The following is a 23,596-nucleotide window of genomic DNA, read 5'->3' on the forward strand; positions in this document are numbered from 1 at the left end:
ACTGACTTGAGCAGAGGTGGAAGAATGGAAATGGATTACTCAAGTACAAGTGCCTCAGAATTGTCTGATGGTATTACAGTGCTACTGCAGTACAATATAATGTATTTATATCATGTTGCCAAGTATTCACGTCATTTACATTTTAAAAGTTTCTTGATTTAGTGTCGCATGTTTGGAAGAAGACTGTACCCATTTCTTTTGGCAGGTCATTCACTTTAACAGTTCCTTTCCTTTCATCTTTGTTTTGTTCAGCTCTTTATTATTTTATTTGTTCTTTTATTTTATTAATAGAACATTTCTGTAAATGTTTACCAGGAGGATATTTTTCATCTGTAGTCTCTGGACAGATGATTTCATCAGTTCAGCTCAGTTCTGTGACGTTACCACTCGTGATTTTTCAGTTAAACAGCATCAGAAATCAGATGGAAGAAACCAGTTTGGTCCAGACGCAGCCGAGGGATCAGGCCGTCGGGTCTTTTCACCCTCGACTGCAGATCCCAGATGTACTTTTAAACACCCTTTGTGTTTTTTTTAATTGGTCCCCGGGGTGAACCCCCCACAGCCATCTGCTCACCGGGCGGCGAATCACATCAATCCTTACCTGCTCTCTGTGCCACCTGGGCCTCTTGTTTACAGGTGTGTGCCTGGACGTCACCTGGGACATACAGCGAGGGCGGGAGGGACAGGTGCTTATTCTCAGTCTTGATGCTGTGACTGGCGATTGGTGCAGGATGAGGTAGGAGGCAGCTGAGGTCAGGTGCTCACGGACGGAAACTGATCCCAAAATCACAAGACGGCAGGCTGCAGAGACACCTGGAGACGTTATACTGGGAAACATTCAGGAGAGACACGAAGCAGAGGAGTTGAGATTTTCTTCTTAAAGTCTCTTTGACGGGTTCATACAGAGCACGCTCAGTGGAATACCTGTCAGGAGCAACAGCACAGGTAAGCGCTTGTTTGTATTCTCCACAAAGACTCTTTGCTGACTTACTGAGTAAAGTTTAGAGCTGCAACAATTATTTAAATTCATGTATTATATTGGTTTACATAACATTATAGAAGCTGTCTGAAGTTCATTTTTAGAATTTTTGTCTTTACAAAATTATTAAGGCGAGACACGAAAGAAAAATTTGATTCTGAGCAACTTTGCTTCTATAATATTTCTTATTTCATTTGTCCTAATGGACGTTTGTCTCGGATATGAAGGCCGTCACATAGAAATACATACAAATATAGTTCATTTATTTAAGGGTTTGTTTATTTAAAGGATCTCTATTAGCTGATGGCAATTCATTAATCTTCCTGTATGAGGTCCACACCTAACACACAATACATGACACATTATATAATAAAAAGTATTGCATAGTAACAACAATAATAATAATAATAACAAAATGACACCACGTACTATTCAGTATCCTCTCCAACATACCTGGGTGCCACCGTATGAATCCTGCTGTTTTGTGATTGTGTGTTATTACAATAAACTATTTAGTTGAATAAAAATATGGTTATTCTTAAAGTTACACATCTCTCATCTGTCCTCATGAATTATTTTTTTTTACAAATACTGCGCATATAATTTCTATAATGAAGTGTAATAATGATAGTACAGTACATATTCATGCATGTGATGCAGCTCGAAGTTCTTTACACAAAAATAAATTAAAATCAAAACTTTCCAAATAAACCAAATTCAATAAAATCAGCATTGCTTGGACTCTTCACAGTGCAGCCAGACGTCTTTTACTTAACTACTGGTTCATTTAATGATGTTGTGTTTAATGACCTGAGGAACAGGTAAGTATAAAAGGAGAGTAAATTGTAGTAAAATACCAGTATTTTATATTGAAACAACAATCCAGCGCCTCTTAAATCATTAACATTTATTTGATGTTCTACGTTTGTGGTTCCCACTTTCTTTTTGTACATTTATGGTCACAGACTGTCTCTCCACCTTAAAAGTTAAAAATGAATCTGATGTATAGCATTTTTTTAAAGATTTTTTTTCTATAAATATCACAAAAATATCATTATTGTGAATTAGTTTGGCCGCTATAAATCAGATATATGATTTCATAGATCTAAACCATTCACTGCCTTTAAAACTCAAGATTTCAAATGGATTCAAAAAGAGACAAGCAGACAAAGTAATGATGTTAGACTGATGTGAAAGCATTTCAATTCTATCTTTGTAAATGGGTAAATTTCACCAAAAAACCTTGAAAGTCATTGAAAAGTCCTTAAATTTGCTTTGTCATTTGTTGTGTCACAGGTCTGGATGTTGTTGTTGTTGTTGTCGTTTATTAATAGAGACATTAAATGAGTCTGTTTTTAGTTCTCTAATGAGGGCTGTGATTAGCGAGTGTAATTACCGCCTCTACCTTCTCAGTGGACAATCATGATGTCGCCAGACAACCGAGCCCTCGAGGACCTGTTGTACAACAGTGACCTTGGTGACGAGGCGGAGGGGGCGGAGCTGGGTGGAGGTCCGGCGGGGCTGGAGGAAAGTGCTGCTGCAGAAAATGTGAGTATGACAGAGGTGGAATACTGCACTGTGGAAATACTCTACTACTGTACAAGTACTGCACCTAAAACCTCAATTAACTATAAAAGTATTATCAGCAAAATGTACTCAAAGTATCAAAGTATAGTACTCACAGTGCAGTTAAGTGTTTTCTGTGCTATCCGATGTTTTTAGATTCATATTCTGCAGATGTTTCAGAAATCACAAATATTCAACATCAACACGTACGCACGTAAGAAAAAACTAAAGCTGTCAGAGAAATGTAGTGGAGTGAAAGAACAAAGTTGTATTCAATAGAAATACTCAAGAGAGTATCTAAATGTATACTTCAGTACTTGAGTAGATGTAAGACAATAAAGTCCCAATAAAGCAACATTTTTAGACCAATCAATCAGCTCTGTTAGTCTTTTATATTGGTGACACAAGATAAACTCTTATTTCATGGTATTTTGGTTTCTGGTATCACTCCCATTGTTTAGAGATGTACTCGATCAATCCTCCAACATCATGCTGAGACAAGTCTTAATCATCGTTATCCTCCGTCAAACATGACATGATCAGCCGCAGACGGGCGTGGTGCTCGTCTGAAGGCTGTTTCTTACTTTGGATCTCCGTTAGCAGCTAAATGACACGTGACAGTAACAACATTAGATACAAGCTCAGAGATGGTGTATAAATACTTTTCAGATTCACGTGTCGTTTAACTTGTTACAGATGCCACATTTTAGTTTTGAATGTCTAATTTAATTGCACTTATTTTATTGTGTGTTTTTGTTCCCTTTGTTTGATGGATTCAATCCTGTTTGAGAAATATGTGGTCAGACAAAAAAAATTTCATCTGGTCAGTGATGAATCTTTAGATAAATACTATTTTTGAATCATTTCAGCTGGTGTAAAGAGAGAACTGTGATATTTTGATCTTTCGTTGCCGTTGTTTCTAAATCAGTCAATCTGTCTCAGACTCCGACAGCCGTGTCCATCCAGGAGCCAATGATGTGCGCCGGCTGTAGCGAGCAGGTGTGTGACCGCTTCTTCCTATTGGCTGCGGGCAGGGTGTGGCACAGCGTCTGCCTCCGCTGCAGCCAATGTCACTGCGAGCTGCAGACGCACCCCTCGCTTTACTGGAGAGACGGGAACATCTACTGCCAACAGGACTACTGCAGGTCCAGAACGAGACTCCTCAGAGTTCAGAGTGAAGTTTCCTCGCAGCAGCAGCTCCTCACATCTTTTCTCTTTTTGCTCAGGATGTTTGCAGGAGGTCAGTGCGCTCGCTGCTTCCAACCAATCCCTGCTTCCACTTTGGTCATGAGGTCTGGCGAGCTGACCTTCCATCCTCACTGCTTCTCCTGCCAGGTCAGAGTTTAGTTTCATAAGAAACGTTATGACATGATGTGTAATACGTGGACATGAAGCCACATGAGTGTGTGTAGTCATATCTTAAATGATCATATTTTTATGATGATGAACATGTTTTGCAGGAGTGTGATGTGAAATTAATACCAGGGAACCTGTACTGCATGCAGGGCCAGAACCTCTACTGTCAGTCCCATTACCATGGCGACGGGAGTGTGCCGCTATCACACAATCTCCAGGCCAAAGCAAATGTACAAGAAGGTGAAAGCTGAGTGTGTTTTATTCCATTATATTTTACCGGTAACGGAAGTATCCAAACTGAGACACAGTTCAAAATCGTGGAATATGAATGTCAGTATCGTCGTTTTGTTTGCACCTAAGTTCATTAATACAGAGAGAAGTGCATGCATGGCACAAACATAACGTACGAACTGTCGTCAGCTCAGTCAGCCATACAGCTGAGTGAACCGACTCAGCCCGGGATGCCAGGAGCCAGACCCAGCAAGAAAACCACCGTGATAGGGCTGCTGTGTTCACTGTTAGACTGGACACTGCCGGTTCAGAGGTTCTGCCGCTGTGTTCGCTGTTAGACTGGACACTGCCGGTTCAGAGGTTCTGTCGCCGTGTTCACTGTTAGACTGGACTCTGCCGGTTCAGAGGTTCTGTTCGGTCCGCAGTCTGGCCATGTTCAATGGACACTTAATCAGAAAGCTAGAAATCCTGGAGAACCTTGGCCTATGTGCCAGGTGAGCATTCTCATTGCACTGAATGGGCGCCACCACACTCCTGTGTGTGTGTGTGTGTGTGTGTGTGTGTGTGTGTGTGTGAGGCAGCTCAAAGCCAGGTCTCAGCTGAAGGGGAGGAGTCTGTCAGCAGTCCAGAGCCACGACTGGACGACAGGGTGGTGGGTGAGCGGACCCGCAGGCGAACCAAGCGCATCAGGACGTGTTTCCGCAGCGAGCAGCTCAGAGCGCTGGAGTCGTACTTCGCCCAGAAGCACAACCCTGACGGTAAAGACTGGACCTGCCTTGCTCATAAGACCGGTCTACCCAAGAGAGTCCTGCAGGTACCCAAAATAAGTCACATCATAGATTCAGGATGTGTTTTAACATTACAACAAAAAGTAACATGGCCACACCCTTTTTTTGTGTATATATATATATAATTCAATACTTGATTTAATTGTATTTAATATGTTTGTGTTTCACCTGTGAACACACATCTATCATCACACACAGGTGTGGTTTCAAAACGCTCGGGCCAAACTGAGGCGTTCCCTCACCACAGACGACTCTCAGGCCAACTCACCCTCTGCTCCCCCGAGAGGCGTAACCGTGGCGACCGGCTCCCCATCTCCATCCTGCTCCCCACCCGACCAATCGCAGCCCTTCCCCACCAGCACCATCGACCAGCTGCAGCTGTCTCTGCTCACTGCCCCGCTCAGTGAGCCGCCACTGAGTCCGGCTGTCAGCCAATCACATCAGCTCCAACACCCCTCCTTCTTCCTGGACTACGATTCCCAGAGTGCACCAGGGTGCTCTCTGGAGGCCTACGAGGACTTTGGAGAGGCAGGAGGAGGGGCAGAGGGAGATGTTGATGCCGATGGTTCTTTTAGACCACATTACTGTTAGTCCAGGGTTCTGACACTGTGAGAAGTAGCTTTTCAAAATAAGAGAATAGTGAAAGTTATAATCCTTTCAGATTTCAGCTTTTAATGTGAAAGAACAGCAGGAAATCACTAGGGAATGTTTTAATGTAATCCAGCTCTGAGACGTCTGTAGGGAAGAGAGAAATCAAGTGCCAAACACCTGCACTTCCTCTAACGTCCACTTGAGGCTGGCTCCAGAAGTGAGTCAGTCTCCATAAGTCCCCATGTTCAAATGTCCAACTTCACAGCAGAAATAAACATGTTTACAGCCTGGTACAAAAAACAGTTTTGGTCTCAACCATTCAACCTGCTGACCATAAATAACATCAGAAACATTTTTTATTTAAATCTTAAGGATTGTAACTTTTTCTTTTACTCTCTTGGTGTGTGACTCAAAATCAAACTATGAATCAAACTAAGCACAAAAACCAGTAACTGACTGGTCATGTCACTGTAAATAGACTTTTAGCTTTATTGATGAAATAATCTGAAACTCTACTGATGAACTATGATGACTCAGACTCAATGAACTTGGACATTTTAGGTTTCTTCCAACAACAATCAGTTAGTACATGATGAAACATACCGACATCTCCTGAAATCATTGCTGTATCAGCTCTTTTTGTACTCTTTCTTTACGTGTGAATAAACCTTCAACTGTTTCCCCACATTTCCTCCAAGTTTCCTCTTTGTGCACCACAAGCAGCGGCTCATCCTCCCTTTACTGTTTACATATCAAGTTGAAACAATTTGCTGATTATAATTATATGCTGCTTTTCTTTCCTCTTTTCTTGTCTTCTTGACCCAAATTTTCATAAAAATAGAGAAAAGAAGTGGGCCAAGCACAGAGCCCTGTGGGACACCCTTACAATCAGACAAAACATCAGAGCACTGACCATCAAATTTAACACAATGAGACCTGTCTGTAAGGTTTTTAGAGACTCACCAACTGCTTGTTCTCAAAGCCTAATATTAAGAACGCTGTGTTTAAAGATGAAATGGTAAACTGTGTCGAAGACTTTGGCCGAATTAATAAACAGAAATAAACAATGCTGTTTCTATCAAGGGCCAAGGAAATTTCATTTACCACCTTCAAAGCTGCCGTGATGTTGCTATGATTTTTCCTAAATCTCAACTGAAATGTAGACACAATATTATTTCATATTAAAAGAAAAACATCTTAAGTTTTGTTCACCAAATGTTGTACATGTGGTAAAGGAATCTTTCCTTGAGGTGTGACCACTGAATAGATATTCTGTCGTCTACTCTTGGCATTAGAAAATAACATGAACTTGGTTTTATCAGCATTGAGAACAAGTTTCAGCTGAGACGAGGTCTTCCAGTTGGGACATCTTTCCATCAGAGTGCTAAGGAAATGTTGTTTATCACCTTCTATAAAGGTCCAGTGTGTAAGATCGGGGTCCTTTATTATCAGAATGAGGTGGACATTGAATATAATACACATAACTATGATTTCATGCATGCATAATCACCTGAAAATGAGTGGAGTGGGTCCTAAATCCGACACACTGAACCTTTAATGGAGATGTGACTAATGGTAGTAATAAAGGTAACGATGATGATGATAATAAGAGTATACATAGTGGACATCAAGTGGGCTGCAGGCAGATCCTCAATCTTGCCATAGCCACAATCCATGAGAACATACCAGCTAAGTTATTTACATACATTGAGTGATTAATTATGTTAATGGGACATGAAGGAGAGAGAGAGTGAGAAGGGCGTCATGTGACGTCCCCCAGCAGTCTAGGCCTAAAGTTAGGGATGGTTTAAGACTCACCTGAGCCAACTCTAGACCAGAATTGAACCTTTTCAAGGACCTCTCCCTCTCCAGTGACATGACCTACATGACATAACGTTTCTCTCCAGAACTATCATTTGTGTAATCATCAGACTGCTCATATTTCTTTAACCTCTCATCTGTCTGCTAAATGAGTACAATGTTATTATAACTCATAGAAATGATGGAAACCAGACATTAAAGCATGTTCCTAGAGGAACAGAGGATCCATTATAAAGCTTGGAAGCTTTATAATGGATCGGTCATCCTAACATAGCAATCAACACGCAAACGAGGCCTGCTGAGCTGCACATGCTTTGTTATATAATTGGTGGTAGATTGAAGACAACAGCATCATTTGGTCTGAGCTTGGAGTGACTGATTGTCAATTCCTCGAAACCAGACTGCTTGAATGACATTCTTTCAGGTGTGTCTGTGTTTTCCCAGTGAGACGACCTTCATGATGCGCCTTCGTCTCACTGTATCCTCTCCCCCTCTCCTGGAGACTTTCTGTCCTCACAAACATCTTAATGAATTGGCTGCTCGCTCTTTGTGAATTGCCTCCCCAATCAAGCGCTGATAATTACAGTGGGCCACGTCGCTGAGTTCGAACCAAGGTTTCTCAGCTCAAAGAATGAAGGTTATGGCGGTCAACGCTGATTTTGTGTGCGTCAGACGAGTGACGGACCAATCGGAGACAGCAGCCTCTGACCTGATGGCAGCGGGGCGGGAGGATGGGGGGCAGGCAGATTTTAAAAAGGTCAGAGGCGACAAATGTCAGACGATACAGCACATTGGACCGTGACACAAGGTAAGACGTTTAGGATGTAACTAAACAGAATTTTTCGTCTTCGTTGATGCTAACAGACAAAAGTAACTTATTTCTACATAATATTTCAGGAAGCTTCTAAGTGATGTGATTTTGCAGGTTTATTATCCACATGAGAAACTATGGTTTGAAATTGTTCAAGATGTTTTTGCAAGACTTATTTCTTTCTTATCTTTAATTTATTTAATCTGAGTAACAGAAGGCCTTATTTACACTGGACTTGGACTCTTGCAACGAGAATGTGATGACCACGTCTGTCTCGCTTTAACGTCTCCTCTTAAATTTACCGTTTTTACGGTTTCATGTGAGAGTTTGCTTGGCCCGACTTTCAGTTATCGATTAATGAACTGATCATTTGCCAAAGAGTCAAATTCTTTCTTGGTTTGTAGTTTTCAGAGTTTGAGAATAATCTTGTTTTTATTCTAATTATGAAATCTTGTGGCCTTTTTTTAATAGTTGAAGGGACAGGAAATGTAATTAGATTAAAAATGCACTTATGTTTACTTAAAGGAATCTCTGATATTTCTTATAGATATGAAACAGGAATTTATTTGCTCATTTGTAATCAAACCACAGATAAATGAAGTATTACGGTCTCTTGTGTATTTGCTATATACTGTTTTGATGCTTACATTGCTTTGATGGAAATGAAATGTCTATGACTTTTTGGTGAGAATATCTCAAAAGTGCACAGAATTTTTGGCAGTTTTTTCAAGATCAGTCCTGCACATTTCATCCAATTTCTGCAATTATTTGAATTATTTTTGTGGCTTCTTTGACTTAACTCTTGGATGTATTGTGCAAATGCAACTGAATTTGTATGATTCCTGCATATCCTCTTTAAATATATCCTCTTTGATATATTTCTCTTTGATAAATACTTGTTTCTATTTCTAGATGAGACTTTCTTTTCATCTCGGTGCCTCACAGCTCGCCCTCTTCTCCCTCGCCCTGCTCTGCCCCGTAACATCGTACCCCCACTCTTCTGCCACCGTCCTGCCCTCAGTGGATGTACCCGAGCTGAAGTCTGCCCTTTTGCACCTCCAGGCCGCTCTGGATGATCCAAAATATGATTGGCTCGTCCAGCCCGACGAGTGGGCCGACTGGCCTCAAGACCCCCAGTTGACCCTGGTGGAGCCTGGGGAAGAGGAGGCACTTCTGAGGGCCCAGAGAGGAGACCTGGTGATCCAGCCGTTGTCGCCTTTCCCTGGGAGTCACTCTCTGGAGAGCATGCACTATCAGGATGGAGGAGACGGGGAGGACGGAGGGAAGAGAAATGAAGCTCTCACCTCCATCGCTGGAGGACTCCAAGCTGTGAGCCGAGAGAAAGGAGGATTCGGTTTCCGCTTTGGGAGGAAAAGACTGACCGGATGGATGGATGAAGGAAGGGGGAGGTCAGAGGAGAATAAGTGGAAGTGATGAGGGCTTCAGCGGGATGGAGAGAGGAGCTTGATGAGAGATGAAGAGGGTCAAGCTGTGAGGAGGTGATTCAGGCTTCTTTCCATGCGAGGGTGGTGATACACTCTGCAATTTTCTAAGCAGCAAAAGTAGCTTCCAGCAACGGGTGATATGCAGACGTGTAGAGCATTTAAATGATTCATAGCAACCAAATGTTGCTAGAAAAGTTGCTCAGTGGATCACTGCATTGAAAATAAGAAGCAGCACAAAGTTTAGGGCAGGTTGCACTTAAGTTTGATCTTAAAATCAACATTTAAATTTGAGAACAAAAGTATATATATATATATATATATAAAAAAAGAGTGACATACAGTTTAGTTGCATGGATGGTCGAGTGTGGAGACAAAGGTTCATCCTCTGTGAGAGACTTTTTAGTGACTGGACGTACAGAAAAACAATAAATGTCATCAAATGTTAAAGCTCCTCTGCAAAAGTGAATGTAAATGTTAAAGTATCTCTGTCTTAATAATATTAATGTACATATTGATAAACTGGAAGAAGGCCTTGGTAATTGTGTTCATTTGTTGGCTTGAATGTAAGAAATGAATAAAGATTTGAGAGGCTGTGATACAAAACTGTAAACACAGATTTTGGGGTCGATGATTTGATTCTTTCTACGACCTATTCAGATCACTACACTAGATTTACTACAGTAAAAGTACTACTGTAGGAATGTAGTTAAAGTATAAAAGTAGTACTAGTTTAAACAATTTTGTATAAAACTGAAACTACACAGTAGTGTAGTAGTAGCCAGGTTTATGCACTCAGTATTAATAATGCCAATTTGTCAAGCGCGAAAATGAATGCAGTCATTTTGAGGTAAGTCCATGTCCATGTGTAAGTCCCCATGTTCAAATGTCCAACTTCAAAGTAATAAACAGAAATAAACATGTTTACAGCCTGGTACAAACAAACAAACAAACAAACAAACAAACAAACAAACAAACAAACAAACAAACAAACAAACAAACAGTTTCCTTTCACACTATTTTAAATACATTTCACTGTAATTGTTCTTTTATGATTATGTGATAAATACATTGAAATAACTTTGATAGAGTCTTGAAAACCTTTGAGATTATGTTAACAGGAAGAGAAAAACATTCTTTTGTAGCCTAATTACTCCACAATTTATTTATTATTGTTATGTTATTGAGCTCCCACCATCTGACACCGCCTCTCCCAAACTATAAAAAAAACACTCTATCACTTTAAGAAGCTGCTGTAAACTCACGTGTTTCATAAGAACTTTGTCCTGTAATGTGTTTTACTGCATTCTGTTTTATTGTTTTATTGTTTTTATATTGTTATTACCTTTTTAATGCTATAAACATACAGCACCATGTAACTTTGGTTTTGAAATCACATACTTCATACTACATATAGTCATAATGCTAACACAGGGTCAACCCTGCACAATGAAATGTGTTGAGAAAAAACAAGTAATTTCAGATTAGTTGCAATAACAGCACTAAATATAGAAGATAAAAACAAGTTAAAGAAATGACATACAATAAAATTAAATTTGAAGTAAAAACTGGAGTGATATAAATACAATATAAGTGCGCTGTACATTGTATGAATGTGAAATCGTTATGTCAAGTGTTAGAGAGGTGTCACTGCATGAATAGATATGAACACACCATATAAAAACAAAAACACAGTTTCATCATAACTAGTTAATTTAATTTGTTTTCTCGAAATCTAAAGTTATTTATGTTGAAAGAAATAAATGTTGTTATCCCGAGATGACAGAATAATTCTGAGATCACAACATAACGAGAAAACATTAATTTGAAAAAGTTTAATTATCTTGAGATATCTTGTAAATTAGTATTAAAGTGTTATCAAAAAAAAATTTTTATTTGGACATAATGACATTAATGACATTGCTATATGCGGACTATGCCAATGCAGCCACCAGCTGCAAGTTCAGCCTCAGTATATTCTGGGGGAATTAAGAGTACCTGTCTTTACTTCTAGGCAGGCAAACAAACTCGTTTATTGTGTGAAGCACTTCTGTGTTTAACAAAGCGTATAAGCTTTTTTAAATAGGCACCATTAACAGTTGCATAATGGCATCAAAATAATAACAGAAAATAGCTTTTGCTGATTTCTTTTAATCTTGTGCAGTGGCCTTCTTACTATTTTTATTATTATTATTATTGTCTGCAAATTAATATGGAGGCTGGTCTGTTTATTCATTTAAGTAAGGTAAGTTATTACCTTTTTCACCTTGTCACCTTGTTTTCAAAGTTTACCATGAACATGCTGCATCTGTTGCATTTATTAATGCTGTCTTCATACTGTTGCATCCCCACAGATCATCTGAAAAGTTTAGGACTCTCTCCCTCAGAGTCTGACAAAGGAGGGCCCCCACAAAAGGCATCTTGCATCTAGAAACGGCCCTGAACTTGAGATCTTCAGAAAACAAATTAAATTAACTTGTTATCACGAGAAAACAAAGAAAATAAATAAAATATATAAATGTATGGCCGCTTTAGGCTTCCGTACTCAGCCTGTTTTCCTGTTTATGTTGCAGAGCAGACCAAAACCTCTACTGTTGTATTCTGCCTAGCAACCACGCTCTGAGCGCTCTGATTGGGTGATTTAAGTGGTGTGGCGCAGACAGTCAGTCACTCTTCGCTCTGCAGCGGAACATTTGTGTCTTTTTCCACATTTTCCCACCATGGATCGACCTCAGACCTGGATCTTTCTGTTTCTGCCGGTCCTCGGGCTGAACCTGGATCCGGCTGTCAGCGGTGAGTTCACCGTGAAGGTCCCGTTGGTGACACGGAAGTTTGTCTGTTTGTTTACGGTTAGCTAAAGTCCGAACAAAACCGACGTTTTAAAGCCGTTAAAACCGTTAAAACCGTTAAAACCGTTGACCGCCATCCAGTTTACATTAATTTGAACATATTTTAGACTCTACCTGCTACATAACGTATAAATTATTCATAAATACGATAATTCAAAGTGTTTGTGCTCTGTTTTCATGTCTGTGGCTTCCTGTTGTTCCTCAAATGTAATAAAAGCAACAACTTCAGGCAAATTAAATGATATAATGTTAACAAATAATATATACATTTTAAAAAGTTAAGTAAAAGTAAAACTCTCTATAACTATTATAGTATCTTGTATGTTGACGTGTTTGATGAATTTTACTGCACTGCGATAATATAAAGTATGTCATGGTAAGTAATTATTTAATTATTATTATTGTTATTATTGTTATTATTATTGTACACTGTACTGAAAATATGTGTTAAAATATTTCTTTGTAATATAACAAAACAAAGTTTTCTTACTTTATTGAAATTGCCCTTATCTTATGTTATATTTATCTTTAAACTGTTTTAATTGCAAGATATCTGTTCAGTGCAGTGAAATAAACAATTGCAACAATTAGACTTAGACTTTATTGTCATTCAAAATATATATAACATAGAATAAAATATAAAAGGAAACAAACAGAATAAAATAAATTGTGACTTATTTACAGAAATGTAGCATCTAACAGAAAATGATATGTAGCAGCAGGATGTATTATAACAGTCCAAGGGGGTCCGGTTTGCTCAGCAGGTGCTGGGGGATGATTGTGTTGAAAGTCCAGAAACAGCATTCGCAGGTGGGTGTTGTTCTTCTCCAGGTGATCCAGGCTCAGGTGGAGCTTAGAGGAGAGTAGGGCTGTCAAAATGGCTCCAAATGACGTTTGAGTATTTGCTCTATTAAACACATAGGAACCATTCCAATATCTAGATTTGCACATTATGTCAATAACAGGAGGACAAACTAATACATAACTACTTGTATAGGTATTTTTATTTCAGTTTAACATGTCTTTGAAAACATAGCTACACATTACAAAATAAGTAAATTAACTAATAACTAACGGCCTATACCGTAAAACTTTTAAGACCGTAGACCTCTCTCTCGCTCGCTCTCTATATATACGCAAATATATATACTTTATACTCTACTTTATTTATCCCAAGCTAGGAAATTACAGTGCAGCAGCAGCATTACACACAGTGACAATAGACAACAACTTAAGAATAAAAATATAAAGAACAAACTATACATAATAAATACAAAATACTGTACAAGAGTATATACAGCAAATTGACAATGTTGATTTGGTGCAAAGTAAGAAAGGAGAAATGTGCAGTGACTGTAAATTATGACCTGAGTGTTTAGCTGTTGTTATACAGTTTGATGGCATGTGGCAGGAAAGATTTCTTTTATACGCAAATATATATCTATATAAATGGATAGATAGATAGATAGATAGATAGATAGATAGATAGATAGATAGATAGATAGATAGATAGATAGATAGATATGGACATGAGTATGTATAAAAATGTAATGTTACACTGTGCAAAATACAGAGAAGTAAAGAAAAAACTATAATGTTTATTAGTCTGTATGTTTAGTTTGGTGTCACTTTAATGAAATGACCTCACAGGCAGTGAACGTAACGTCCCAGCAGCCCGTGAACGCACCGCGCTCAGTGACGTAGGCACGTCTCAGAGGAAGAACGAGGCGCGTTCACGGACACGGAGCGACGAGCTCGGTCCAAACACTTTGGACGAAAAGTTCCGTTAGAGACGAGCAGGGAGTTCGGTTCGAGCGCGAACATGAATGTGATCGCAGTCTTTGTCCTCCTGGGGACAGGACTGACGGTAAACGGCGGTAAGTGTTATTTTCTGACACGGTTAACTCTTGCATGGAATTAATTTTCATCTAAAGAAAAATGAAACAATTATTTTTTCAACCTGAAATTCAAATTCAGCTTTGGCTCATTGTGTGTGTGCGTGCTTGTGTGCTTCAGACTCCATCTGCTCTTTCATTCCCGCACATTTTCCCCTTTTATCTTGCGGGAACCGAACTTTTTGTTTCTCATTCATTATCACACCTGCAAATGGGCTGTAACACTGTACATATGACTCTGCCAGTGTGGTCACTTGTCATGACTGATCAAGACGGCCAAAAGATTTTCTGGCCCTCCAGTTGATTTTAGAAGAGACAGAAGCTTCTGGTGGCGAGATCGAGGTTTCAGAATATGAAGACCATATTTCTGAGAATTCAGAGTCTGAACGTCACTCTGAAGACCCAAGATGGACAGAAAAACACGATACACTTGCAGCAAGTGCAAGAAATACATATGCAACACGCACACCGTAAAACTCTGCGCCTCGTGTTTTGTAAAGGCAAAGACGGGCAAAGAATTCACCGGGGCTGATGTGTTGAGAATGATGCTGTTTATGTGTTCAATGTCTAATGAAGTTCAAATGAATAAAAATCAATGGTTGTGGAACATCTTTCTTCATTTGTAAATGTTTTCCCACTCACTCCTCTTGATTGTAACTGATTTTCCTTTTTAATTCACAAATGTGATCTAACAAAGAGCAAATATTGACCATGTTGAAAAAAGTATGTGGGTAAATAACACGTCGACGGGAAATGTTGACGGGTGTTTCGGTGTAAAGAGCGACCGTGTTATCTGGCGACCTGCCAGCGCAATGGGGCTGTCAACCGAGATAAAACCGAATATCTCTTCAATATCTTATTTATTTATTTTTTAAACAATATTTTATTAATTTTTCACATCATTACATGTAAAGGACAAATATGATTCACAGTAATAAAAAGCAAAACAAACAAGTAAACAAAAACAAAAAAAAGAACAAAAAACAAAGACGAACACCAGCTCAGATCCATATAAACAATACTCGGGGGTTACAATAATAATGTGCGGGATGAAGCAATTCAAGAAAATCCCTGCAGCGTGATATTAGAAACACTCGGCTCTACATAGTTCAAATACGGTTCCCACACTTTATAAAATTGGTCTGTTTTGGAATGTTATATACATGTAAGATACTCCAATGGCACTAGATCAAGCACCACACTTTGCCAGCCTTTAACAGTTGGTACTTTTTCGTTAATCCATTGCAATAAAATATTCTTCCTTGCTGCATAAGTAAGAATACAGTACAGCCTTCTATTATGTTTGGAAGTTAAGCGTCGGCTTGGGAGGCCCAGTATGAGAGACACAGGGTCCATCTCCAGGTCTAAGCTGAATATCTTTTCTAGTTCAGGTAACACATTACACCAATACATTTTCAGTTTCAAACATGACCCGATACAGTGCGTTAGGGTACCAATTTCTATCTTGCATTTAAGGCACATGGGTGAGAGAGTAGGATTGAAATGATGCCTGCGGTTGGGAGATATGTGCATTCTGTGTATAACCTTGAATTGTATAGCTTTAGCACGATTGCAGACTGAAATTGATTTAGCATGTCTCCAGACATCCTTCCACTCTTCATCGTCAATTGTAATGTTCAGCTCCTCTTCCCATGTGCCTTTAAGCCTCTGTAACCCAGCAGGGAGTGAGAAATACATAGCTTTATAAAACAGACTCACAGATACCTCGCTGTCTGTTAAAAATAATAATCTCTTTTTATAGCTCTCAATTAAAGCAGTACTGTGCAAGATATAATGCCTTATCTGTAAATAACGAAAGAAGTCATGTCCGGGGATGGAATATTTCTCTCATTTGTTCAAATGAAAGAACCACATTGTCCGAGAGTAAGTCCCTCAGTCTATGAACACCGTTATCCCCCCACTGTTTGAAACCAATATTAAACATCCCAGGCTGGAAATCGGGATTATTCACGATAGGGGTGAAAATAGATGTGAACTTTGACCTTCCCTCAAGTCGACATACTAATCGCCAGGCCTTAAGTGTATTTAGTGTAACCGGATTATTACAACTCAGTCTGATATCTTTTGTTTCCTTCAAGAACAGCAGATCCCTTAGTGGATTTTTTGAAAGGGAAGCTTCAACTCCCAACCAAATAGAGTTTGGGGCATTTACGATCCAGTCATAAATATACCTCATGTGAGTACACAGCTGATACGTTCTGACATTTGGTAAGTCTAGACCCCCCACAGAACCTGGAAGCTGCAAGGTGGCCATCTTAAGTTTTGGTTTGCGCTTGCTCCATATGAAGGAACTTAGCCAGCCATTCAAGTCTTTCATCACCCTATTTGAAAATATGATCGGAATCATTTGAACAGGATACAACAATCGCAGCAATATATTCATTTTAACCAAGGATATGCGACCTAGCCAGGAGACAGGCAGAGAATTCCACCGCTCCAAATCCTGCCTCACCTTCTCAAACAGGGGAACAAAGTTTGCCTTATATATTTGCTTAAATTTAGGGGTTATGAATATACCTAGGTATACAAAGCCTGCAGGAGACCACTTAAAGGGAAAAGAAGGTAAAGCAGCCGGTATCGAATTAAGACTCCCAAGTGGCATGGCTTCAGACTTGGTCAAATTAATTTTATACCCAGAGAATTTACTAAATAAGTCAATAATGTACAGACTAATCTTGTGCTCATAATCCACTAGTAGACCCCGTATATCCGGTGCCACCCTTATGGCTTCCGCCAATGGTTCGATGGCAATGGCAAACAAGAGGGGTGACAAGGGGCAGCCTTGCCTCGTTCCTCTGAGCAATGGAAAACTGTCCGATCTAAGCCCATTAGTCAAAATAGCCGCCTGAGGATTATCATACAAAATTTGGACCCACCTAATGAAATTATCACCGAGACCAAATTTATTTAAAGCATAAAAAAAATAAGCCCATTCTACTCGGTCAAACGCTTTCTCAGCATCTAGAGAGAGCACCAGACCATCAATGTCTCTTTGCTGGAAAGCTTGAATTACATTGAGAAGGCGCCTGAGATTATTACAGGAGTTACGACCTTTTATAAAACCTGTTTGATCTTCTTTTATAATTTTAGGCAGAAGGCCTTCACGTTGAGTAGCTAGGATTTTTGACAGTATCTTCCGGTCTACATTTAGAAGAGCTATCGGTCTATATGAAGAACAAGACTCTGTGCACTTCCCCTTTTTCAGAATGAGACAAATATTTGCTGGTTGAGTGGAGTGGTTCAACATATCAAGTAATGGGTCTACTAATAAATCACAAATTTTTTTATAAAATTCACTACTAAACCCATCAGGCCCAGGGGCTTTTCCGTTCTGTAAGGTTTTTATAGCATTCAATACTTCTGGAAATGGGGGCATTGAGATTGGTCCACTGTTCTGTTGATATAGTAGGCAAATTAAGATGATAAAAGAAATCCTCCATTAAATCCAGCGCGTCCTGCGGTTGTTCAGATGCATACAGTCTACAATAAAATTCTTTAAAGGCGTCATTTATAGACTTATTGTCATATATACGATTATTCTGAGCATCACAAATGGCTGCGATAGCTTGTGATTCTGATCTTTTTTTGGTAAGGTATGCCAAATATTTTCCAGGTTTATAACCATGTTCATAAAATCTTTGTCTAGTAAATTTTAATTTGGATTCCTCATCTTGTGTAAGGAGGTTATCTAAGGTTGACCTGACTGCCGATATTTCTCGCAATAACGCAGGAGTAGGAGAACCAACATAGGCTCTTTCTTTTGCTTTAAGCTCATTCATTAACAGATTTTGCTTTCTCAATTTCTGCCGCCGCTTGCTTGCTGAAAATGAAATAAAAATCCCTCTAATATACGCCTTACTAGTTAACCATAGGAGGGCAGGGTTATCCGTCGACTGTGAGTTAATAGAAAGAAAATATCTAAACTCAGTGTTAAGATAGGATACGAAAGCATGATCCTTTAAAATAGTTGTATTCAGTCTCCAGTATTTTACTCTGTTTCCTATACCTTTAAGAGAGAGATCCAGCACCACATTGGCATGGTCTGAGATGACAATATTACCTATTATACAAGATAAAACTGAATGTAAGGAGAGCCCAGGTAAAAAAAAGTAATCTATCCTAGTATGACACCTATGGGGTGCAGAAAAAAAGTGTATTCCTTACCCAAAGGATGAATTGTCCTCCATACATCAACAAATCCTAAATCTTCACATATAGAATTGAGTGACTTAGCTTGAGAGGAAAGAGGTGAAGCTTTGTGGGGGAATCTGTCAATAAGGGGATTCAGTATACAATTAAAATCCCCACCCACTATGGAAATATCTGAGGGGATCTCAGAAAAATCTAAGAATACCTTAGTTATAAAATCTGACGGGTGAGCAGGGGGGTAATAGATATTCAGTATGGAAATAACCGTACCTAGTAAGTTGCCCTTGACTATCACATACCTCCCATATTTGTCTTTAACATAGTCTATTATTGAAAAAGGAAGATTCTTTCTCACAAGAATTGCCACTCCTCCACTTCTTGAAGTAAATGAAGAGAAAAATACCTGTTCAATCCCACCCTGCTGTAGTTTCGGGTGTTCTACTTCATCCAGATTTGTTTCTTGCAAAAGCGCAATATCAATGTGTTCCTTTTTCAGAAAGGTGAGTATTTTCCTTCTTTTAATAGGACTATGGACCCCTCTTACATTCCATGTACACAGGCGTAGCTTATTACTTGCCATACCGCTTAGATCGACCCTCTATATAGACACATAACTCACTATGAGCACCGAACTGAAACAGCATAATACAGTAAAAACAGTCACTGAGCTGGGAGAAAAACAACTCTGAACAGGAGCTAATATACAAAAACAAAAAAGCCCAAATACATGGGGGCTGTCCCTGCCACTTGACCCGCAGGGCCTTTTAAACCTCTTCCACATCGCTCTCTCCGCACAAGCCTCATAAAAAAAGAAGAATAAATGGATCTGTCAATAATAAATGAATGAGGCTGTGCCCTGTCCTTCTCTGGCACTCACTCATAGAATAAACAAAAACCGAGGTTGCTCACAGTGACCATAACTTGTTGTGTGGATAACATTAACCCGTGTTCATGTTCAAATATATAACGTTATACGCACAATATATGCGCCGATACGGAGCAATCAGAACATACTCACGTAACGTGTATGAATTAAATCAGGCAACATAAAGCCACGTACTGGCAGACACATTACTGGGAAGCAGTGTCCTCACACCTCTGCTCCAGTGAATGTAGAAGCGAAGCGGCTTCTTTCGGCGTGTCGAATCTCCTCTGAGTCCCGTTCACCATCACCTTCAGAGTATCCGGGCACAGCAACGCATAGTCCATGTTCATTTTCCTCAGCTGCGCCTTTATGTCATCGAAAGCTTTACATCTCCAGACCACTTCAACTGAATAGTCATTAAAGAAGGAGATTCTGGGTTCCTTATGTGTGGGGTCCTCCTGGTTAGATCGGTGGGACACGAGCCAACACGCTGCCTCCATCACACGTTGTTTATTCGTGAAGTTATGAAACTTAACTATCAGCGGCCTGGGACATTGACCGGTGCCGGGTTTAAGTGCTAGGGACCGGTGAGCCCGATCAAGCTTCAGGCGTCCCGCCTTTGTATCCATTTGGAGGAACTCAGGGATACACCTTTCGAAGAATTTCACTGAATCCGAGCCTTCTGAGCCTTCAGGTAAGCCAACTATACGTATGTTGCATCTGCAACCTCGGTTGTCGAGATCGTCAATGTGCTCCTGCACGTCGTGCACTTGCTTCTCGAGATACGCCAACCTCGCCTCCGATGATGTAGCTGCGGCCTCCACATCAGCAATCCGTTTCTCTGCTTCGCCCACTCGGGCGACAACCGCCTATATCTGCGAGGTCTGTTCTTTAATGGCTTCCAGGACAGTGGAAATCTTGGTGTCGATTACTTTAGTAAGGTTATCATTTATTCTGTCCAGGGCTTGAACAATATATGACTCCATAGAGCCGGAATTAGCATCCGCGCTCGGCATCCCAGACGAGACACTTGGCTCCCCCTCGTTTTCAACATTAGCAGGAGTTTTCTTCGACAAATTTTTCGTGCTTCTGGGCATGTTGTCCGGGGCTTTTGAAAAATAACCGTCCAGACTCATGTTAGAAAACTTCCCGTCCAAAATTCCCCACTTTTCACCGTTCAAATGTGTAAAATAGAAATATAAACTGACAAATGCCACCGGAGCGGGAATGTATCTGTCAGTTGCAGCCCTGTTGATGGCTTCACTGTGTAGACACGCTGTTGGTAAATCACCCTCTACTGGCTGAACCTTTCAAAACACAGTGCAGTTATCCGGAATATTTCATACACTCGGTAAACGTGTCATAAAAATGTGCTGAAATTGTGAGAGCACAACAATCGAGACTGCATCCAGCAGCTATATCGTCACCCAAAGCCACTCTCCACCCTGTTACAAGAGCTACAATATATTCCATATATGTGTCAGATTGTATCTGTCTAATGAATATCTGTCTGTCTTTCTCCCTGTCTGACTCTCAGAGATACATTCCCTCACTTACATCTACACGGCCTTCTCCAAACCAGTCAACCTGCCGGGCATCCATGACTTCACAGCCATGGGTCTGCTGGATGACAGGATGATCGACTACTATGACAGCGACGTTCAGAAGAAAGTTCCCAAAGAGGACTGGATGAAAACTCGGATGGATGAAGACTACTGGAAAAAAGGCACACAGTCCCGCCAGAGCAAGCACCAGTGGTTCAAAGTCAACATGGAGATTCTGATGAAACGAATGAGACAGAATGAGTCGGGTAAGATCCATGAGATGTGAAGGACCAAAGGACTGTTTTTGGTGTTTTACTGATCCGCTTCAGTCAAACAAAAGCATTTCATTTGTCCATGTTTCATTTATGTCTCTGTCCTGTCGTCACCTCTGGTTGCAGACGTCCATATTCTTCAGTGGATGCACGGATGTAAGGGCGAAGAGAATCCTGATGGATCTTTGAGATTTGTCCAAGGCAAGGACATGTACAACTACGACGGACAAGACTTCCTGTCCTTTGACGATGCCAATGCAGTCTGGGTCGCCCCAGTTGACGCAGCAGTAGAGACCAAGAGGAAGTGGGACGATGTCCGGGTCCTTAAAGAATACACCAAAGGCTACCTGGAGAACGAGTGCATAGAATGGTTGACCAAGTTCATTACGTATGAGAAAGAGCAGCTGAGAACAGCCAGTACGTACGACTGAAGGCCATTCATCAAATAAAAACTTACAAATTAATTTGAGATATATAATCAGAACTCTAATGTTACAAAGAGTATTGTGTGTATTGACTTTGGTCACTAACAGTCTAATTAATGTAATTTGTCAACCTGCAGGCCTAATTATGAAGCACGTAGTTTATTATGAAGAAAGTATTGTATGTGTTGCTTTACGTCATTTTACATGATTTCCAGAGCCACCTGAAGTGCACCTGTTCACAAAGAACAGCAGAGTTCAGACAAACTCCATCTTGACGTGCCTGGTCTCAGGATTCTACCCGAAAGACATCCAGCTGGTAATGAAACGGGGCGACCATACCCTAACTAGACAGGATGGAGTGGACACCTTTGGCGTTCGACCAAACGAAGATGACACCTACCAGAGAAGAGACTACGTGGAGATTTTGAAGAGTGACAAATCCAAATACACCTGTCACGTGATTCACCGTGCATCCGGGTTAAATGTTGAGAAGGAATGGGGTAAGAACACATGTCAGTGATGTCTCTGAAACCATTGAAATGATCTGCACACACACACACACACACACACACACACACACACACACACCTTTTATGGACCATCCTACCACCATTTTAGCTTCAGACCTTTTTAACTCCTTTGCTTGCAGGTCTGGACGATCATACGAGTTAAATCGTACAACAGCTAGAAAGTTTTTATAAATCAGAATGTTCTTTTATAATAGAAATGATCATCATTAAGTGTACTGTACATTAAACTAACATGAATCTTTTTCTGTTTTAGTACACAGATTCATTCATGGAGGAAGTGGGCCGGTGGTTGGCAGGCTGGTTGGGGTGATCTTATTGGTCCTGTTCCTGATCGTGGCTGTGGTGCTGTGTGTCCTGTGTAAGAAATGCAAAATTGGTAGGTGCCACCCTGAGCAGAGAGACAGAGATGTCATGTGATTTTCTGATCTCATCTGACACCTTTCAGTCGCTTCAAAATGGCCGCTTCTTTCCTCTTCTCAGGGTCATCTCAAGGTTCTCTCAACAGCGGCTCCTCTGGCAGATCTGGTGAGTTTCTCTTGTTGACTGATTTGAAAGTTGCACCGGTGACACGTTGTGTCTGTCCCCTGTTGGTCCGAGCTCAGCAACTACAACTGGCAACAAGTAAAGATACCTGTCCATCAGGAAGTCCATTAATCACAGAGAGTTGAGGCAGAGCAGGATGCCGAGGGCATCAGGAGACAAACATCATCAAACTGTGACCTGGCCTCTGTTGGTCTCTGAGGCTGTGTTCAGTTTGAATTGACTGTGATAGGATTCCATCAAATAACCGAGCTGCATGACACTGTGACTGTCCACATAGACAAAAACATCAAAACAGATAAAAACAGTTTGTTCTGTGTGTGTTAACTTTGTCTTTGTTCACAGACCATTCAAAGGAGGTGAAAATACCTCTCGATGGTAAGTGCTTCATTTCTCTGCTGTAGATTCTGTTAAAGTTTAAAATTTTATACCTGATATTTTGTTGATTGAGTTTTTGTGCCAGTGTTGTTCATATTGTTACAATTAGGGATGCACTTTTGCATTTTTTTATTGACCCGATATTTGATTTTAACCAATAAATTAATGAAATTGGAGAAATTGTTTGCAGGCCGAGTGACCCCAAAATCACCTTATTGGCAGGACCCAAGCCTGCCCCCGTCTCTGCCAGACTAATAATGAACATGCCTTCACCAGTGTGGTCGTTTTGATAGGCCTGAGAACACAAAACCAGGCTGTTGAAAACAGGTTGTAGCAGATTATATTGTGTTTGTGTGTTTAGATGCCAACGGTGAGAAGGTCCACCTGAACCCAGACACTGGTGAGTGTTTTCTACAAAGCTGAAGACATGATGTTGCATCGAGCTTCATCACGTTGTAGTTACGGTGTCGCATGAAAACAAACGGCGGAGAAACACAGGAGGCTGAAGTGCTGCCTGTTCACAGAACACAGCGATAGTTTCAG

The 23,596-nt window shown here is 40.3% G+C and overlaps 3 protein-coding genes across 4 annotated transcripts in view; all 3 read left to right on the top strand.

The window, feature by feature from the left end:
- The first annotated feature begins 661 nt into the window (after window positions 1–661).
- Window positions 662–4,396, top strand: LOC113747301 (LIM domain transcription factor LMO4.1-like). Of its 2 annotated transcripts, XM_027286695.1 has the most exons (5): window positions 662–945; window positions 2,393–2,527; window positions 3,488–3,690; window positions 3,772–3,880; window positions 4,006–4,396. In XM_027286695.1, exons 2-5 carry the CDS (start codon window positions 2,402–2,404, stop codon window positions 4,150–4,152), a joined length of 585 nt encoding a protein of 194 aa, XP_027142496.1. In that variant the 5' UTR covers window positions 662–945; window positions 2,393–2,401; the 3' UTR covers window positions 4,153–4,396. The 2 variants fall into 2 exon arrangements, with proteins under 2 accessions (XP_027142496.1, XP_027142497.1); XM_027286696.1 differs by lacking the exon at window positions 662–945 and having other exon boundaries at window positions 2,359–2,527.
- LOC104930583 (LIM/homeobox protein Lhx2) lies at window positions 4,363–7,191 on the top strand. The gene is made up of 3 exons (XM_019266870.2): window positions 4,363–4,395; window positions 4,596–4,946; window positions 5,119–7,191. The coding sequence occupies exons 1-3, from the start codon at window positions 4,363–4,365 to the stop codon at window positions 5,509–5,511; spliced, it is 777 nt and encodes a 258-aa protein (XP_019122415.2). The 3' UTR covers window positions 5,512–7,191.
- A 6,930-nt stretch (window positions 7,192–14,121) lies between these two features.
- The window catches only part of LOC109140329 (HLA class I histocompatibility antigen, B-53 alpha chain), a 19,163-nt gene continuing 9,688 nt past the window's right edge, over window positions 14,122–23,596 (top strand). Inside the window, exons 1-8 of the mRNA XM_027287045.1 lie at window positions 14,122–14,311; window positions 20,902–21,174; window positions 21,307–21,597; window positions 21,821–22,105; window positions 22,389–22,511; window positions 22,616–22,660; window positions 23,021–23,053; window positions 23,415–23,452. Of these exons, the coding sequence (XP_027142846.1) occupies window positions 14,257–14,311; window positions 20,902–21,174; window positions 21,307–21,597; window positions 21,821–22,105; window positions 22,389–22,511; window positions 22,616–22,660; window positions 23,021–23,053; window positions 23,415–23,452 (1,143 nt within the window). The 5' untranslated portion in view covers window positions 14,122–14,256. The remainder of the gene's footprint in view (window positions 14,312–20,901; window positions 21,175–21,306; window positions 21,598–21,820; window positions 22,106–22,388; window positions 22,512–22,615; window positions 22,661–23,020; window positions 23,054–23,414; window positions 23,453–23,596) is intronic.

This window comes from Larimichthys crocea, chromosome XIII, assembly GCF_000972845.2.
Source record: "Larimichthys crocea isolate SSNF chromosome XIII, L_crocea_2.0, whole genome shotgun sequence".
In the NCBI taxonomy this organism is placed as follows: domain Eukaryota; kingdom Metazoa; phylum Chordata; class Actinopteri; family Sciaenidae; genus Larimichthys; species Larimichthys crocea.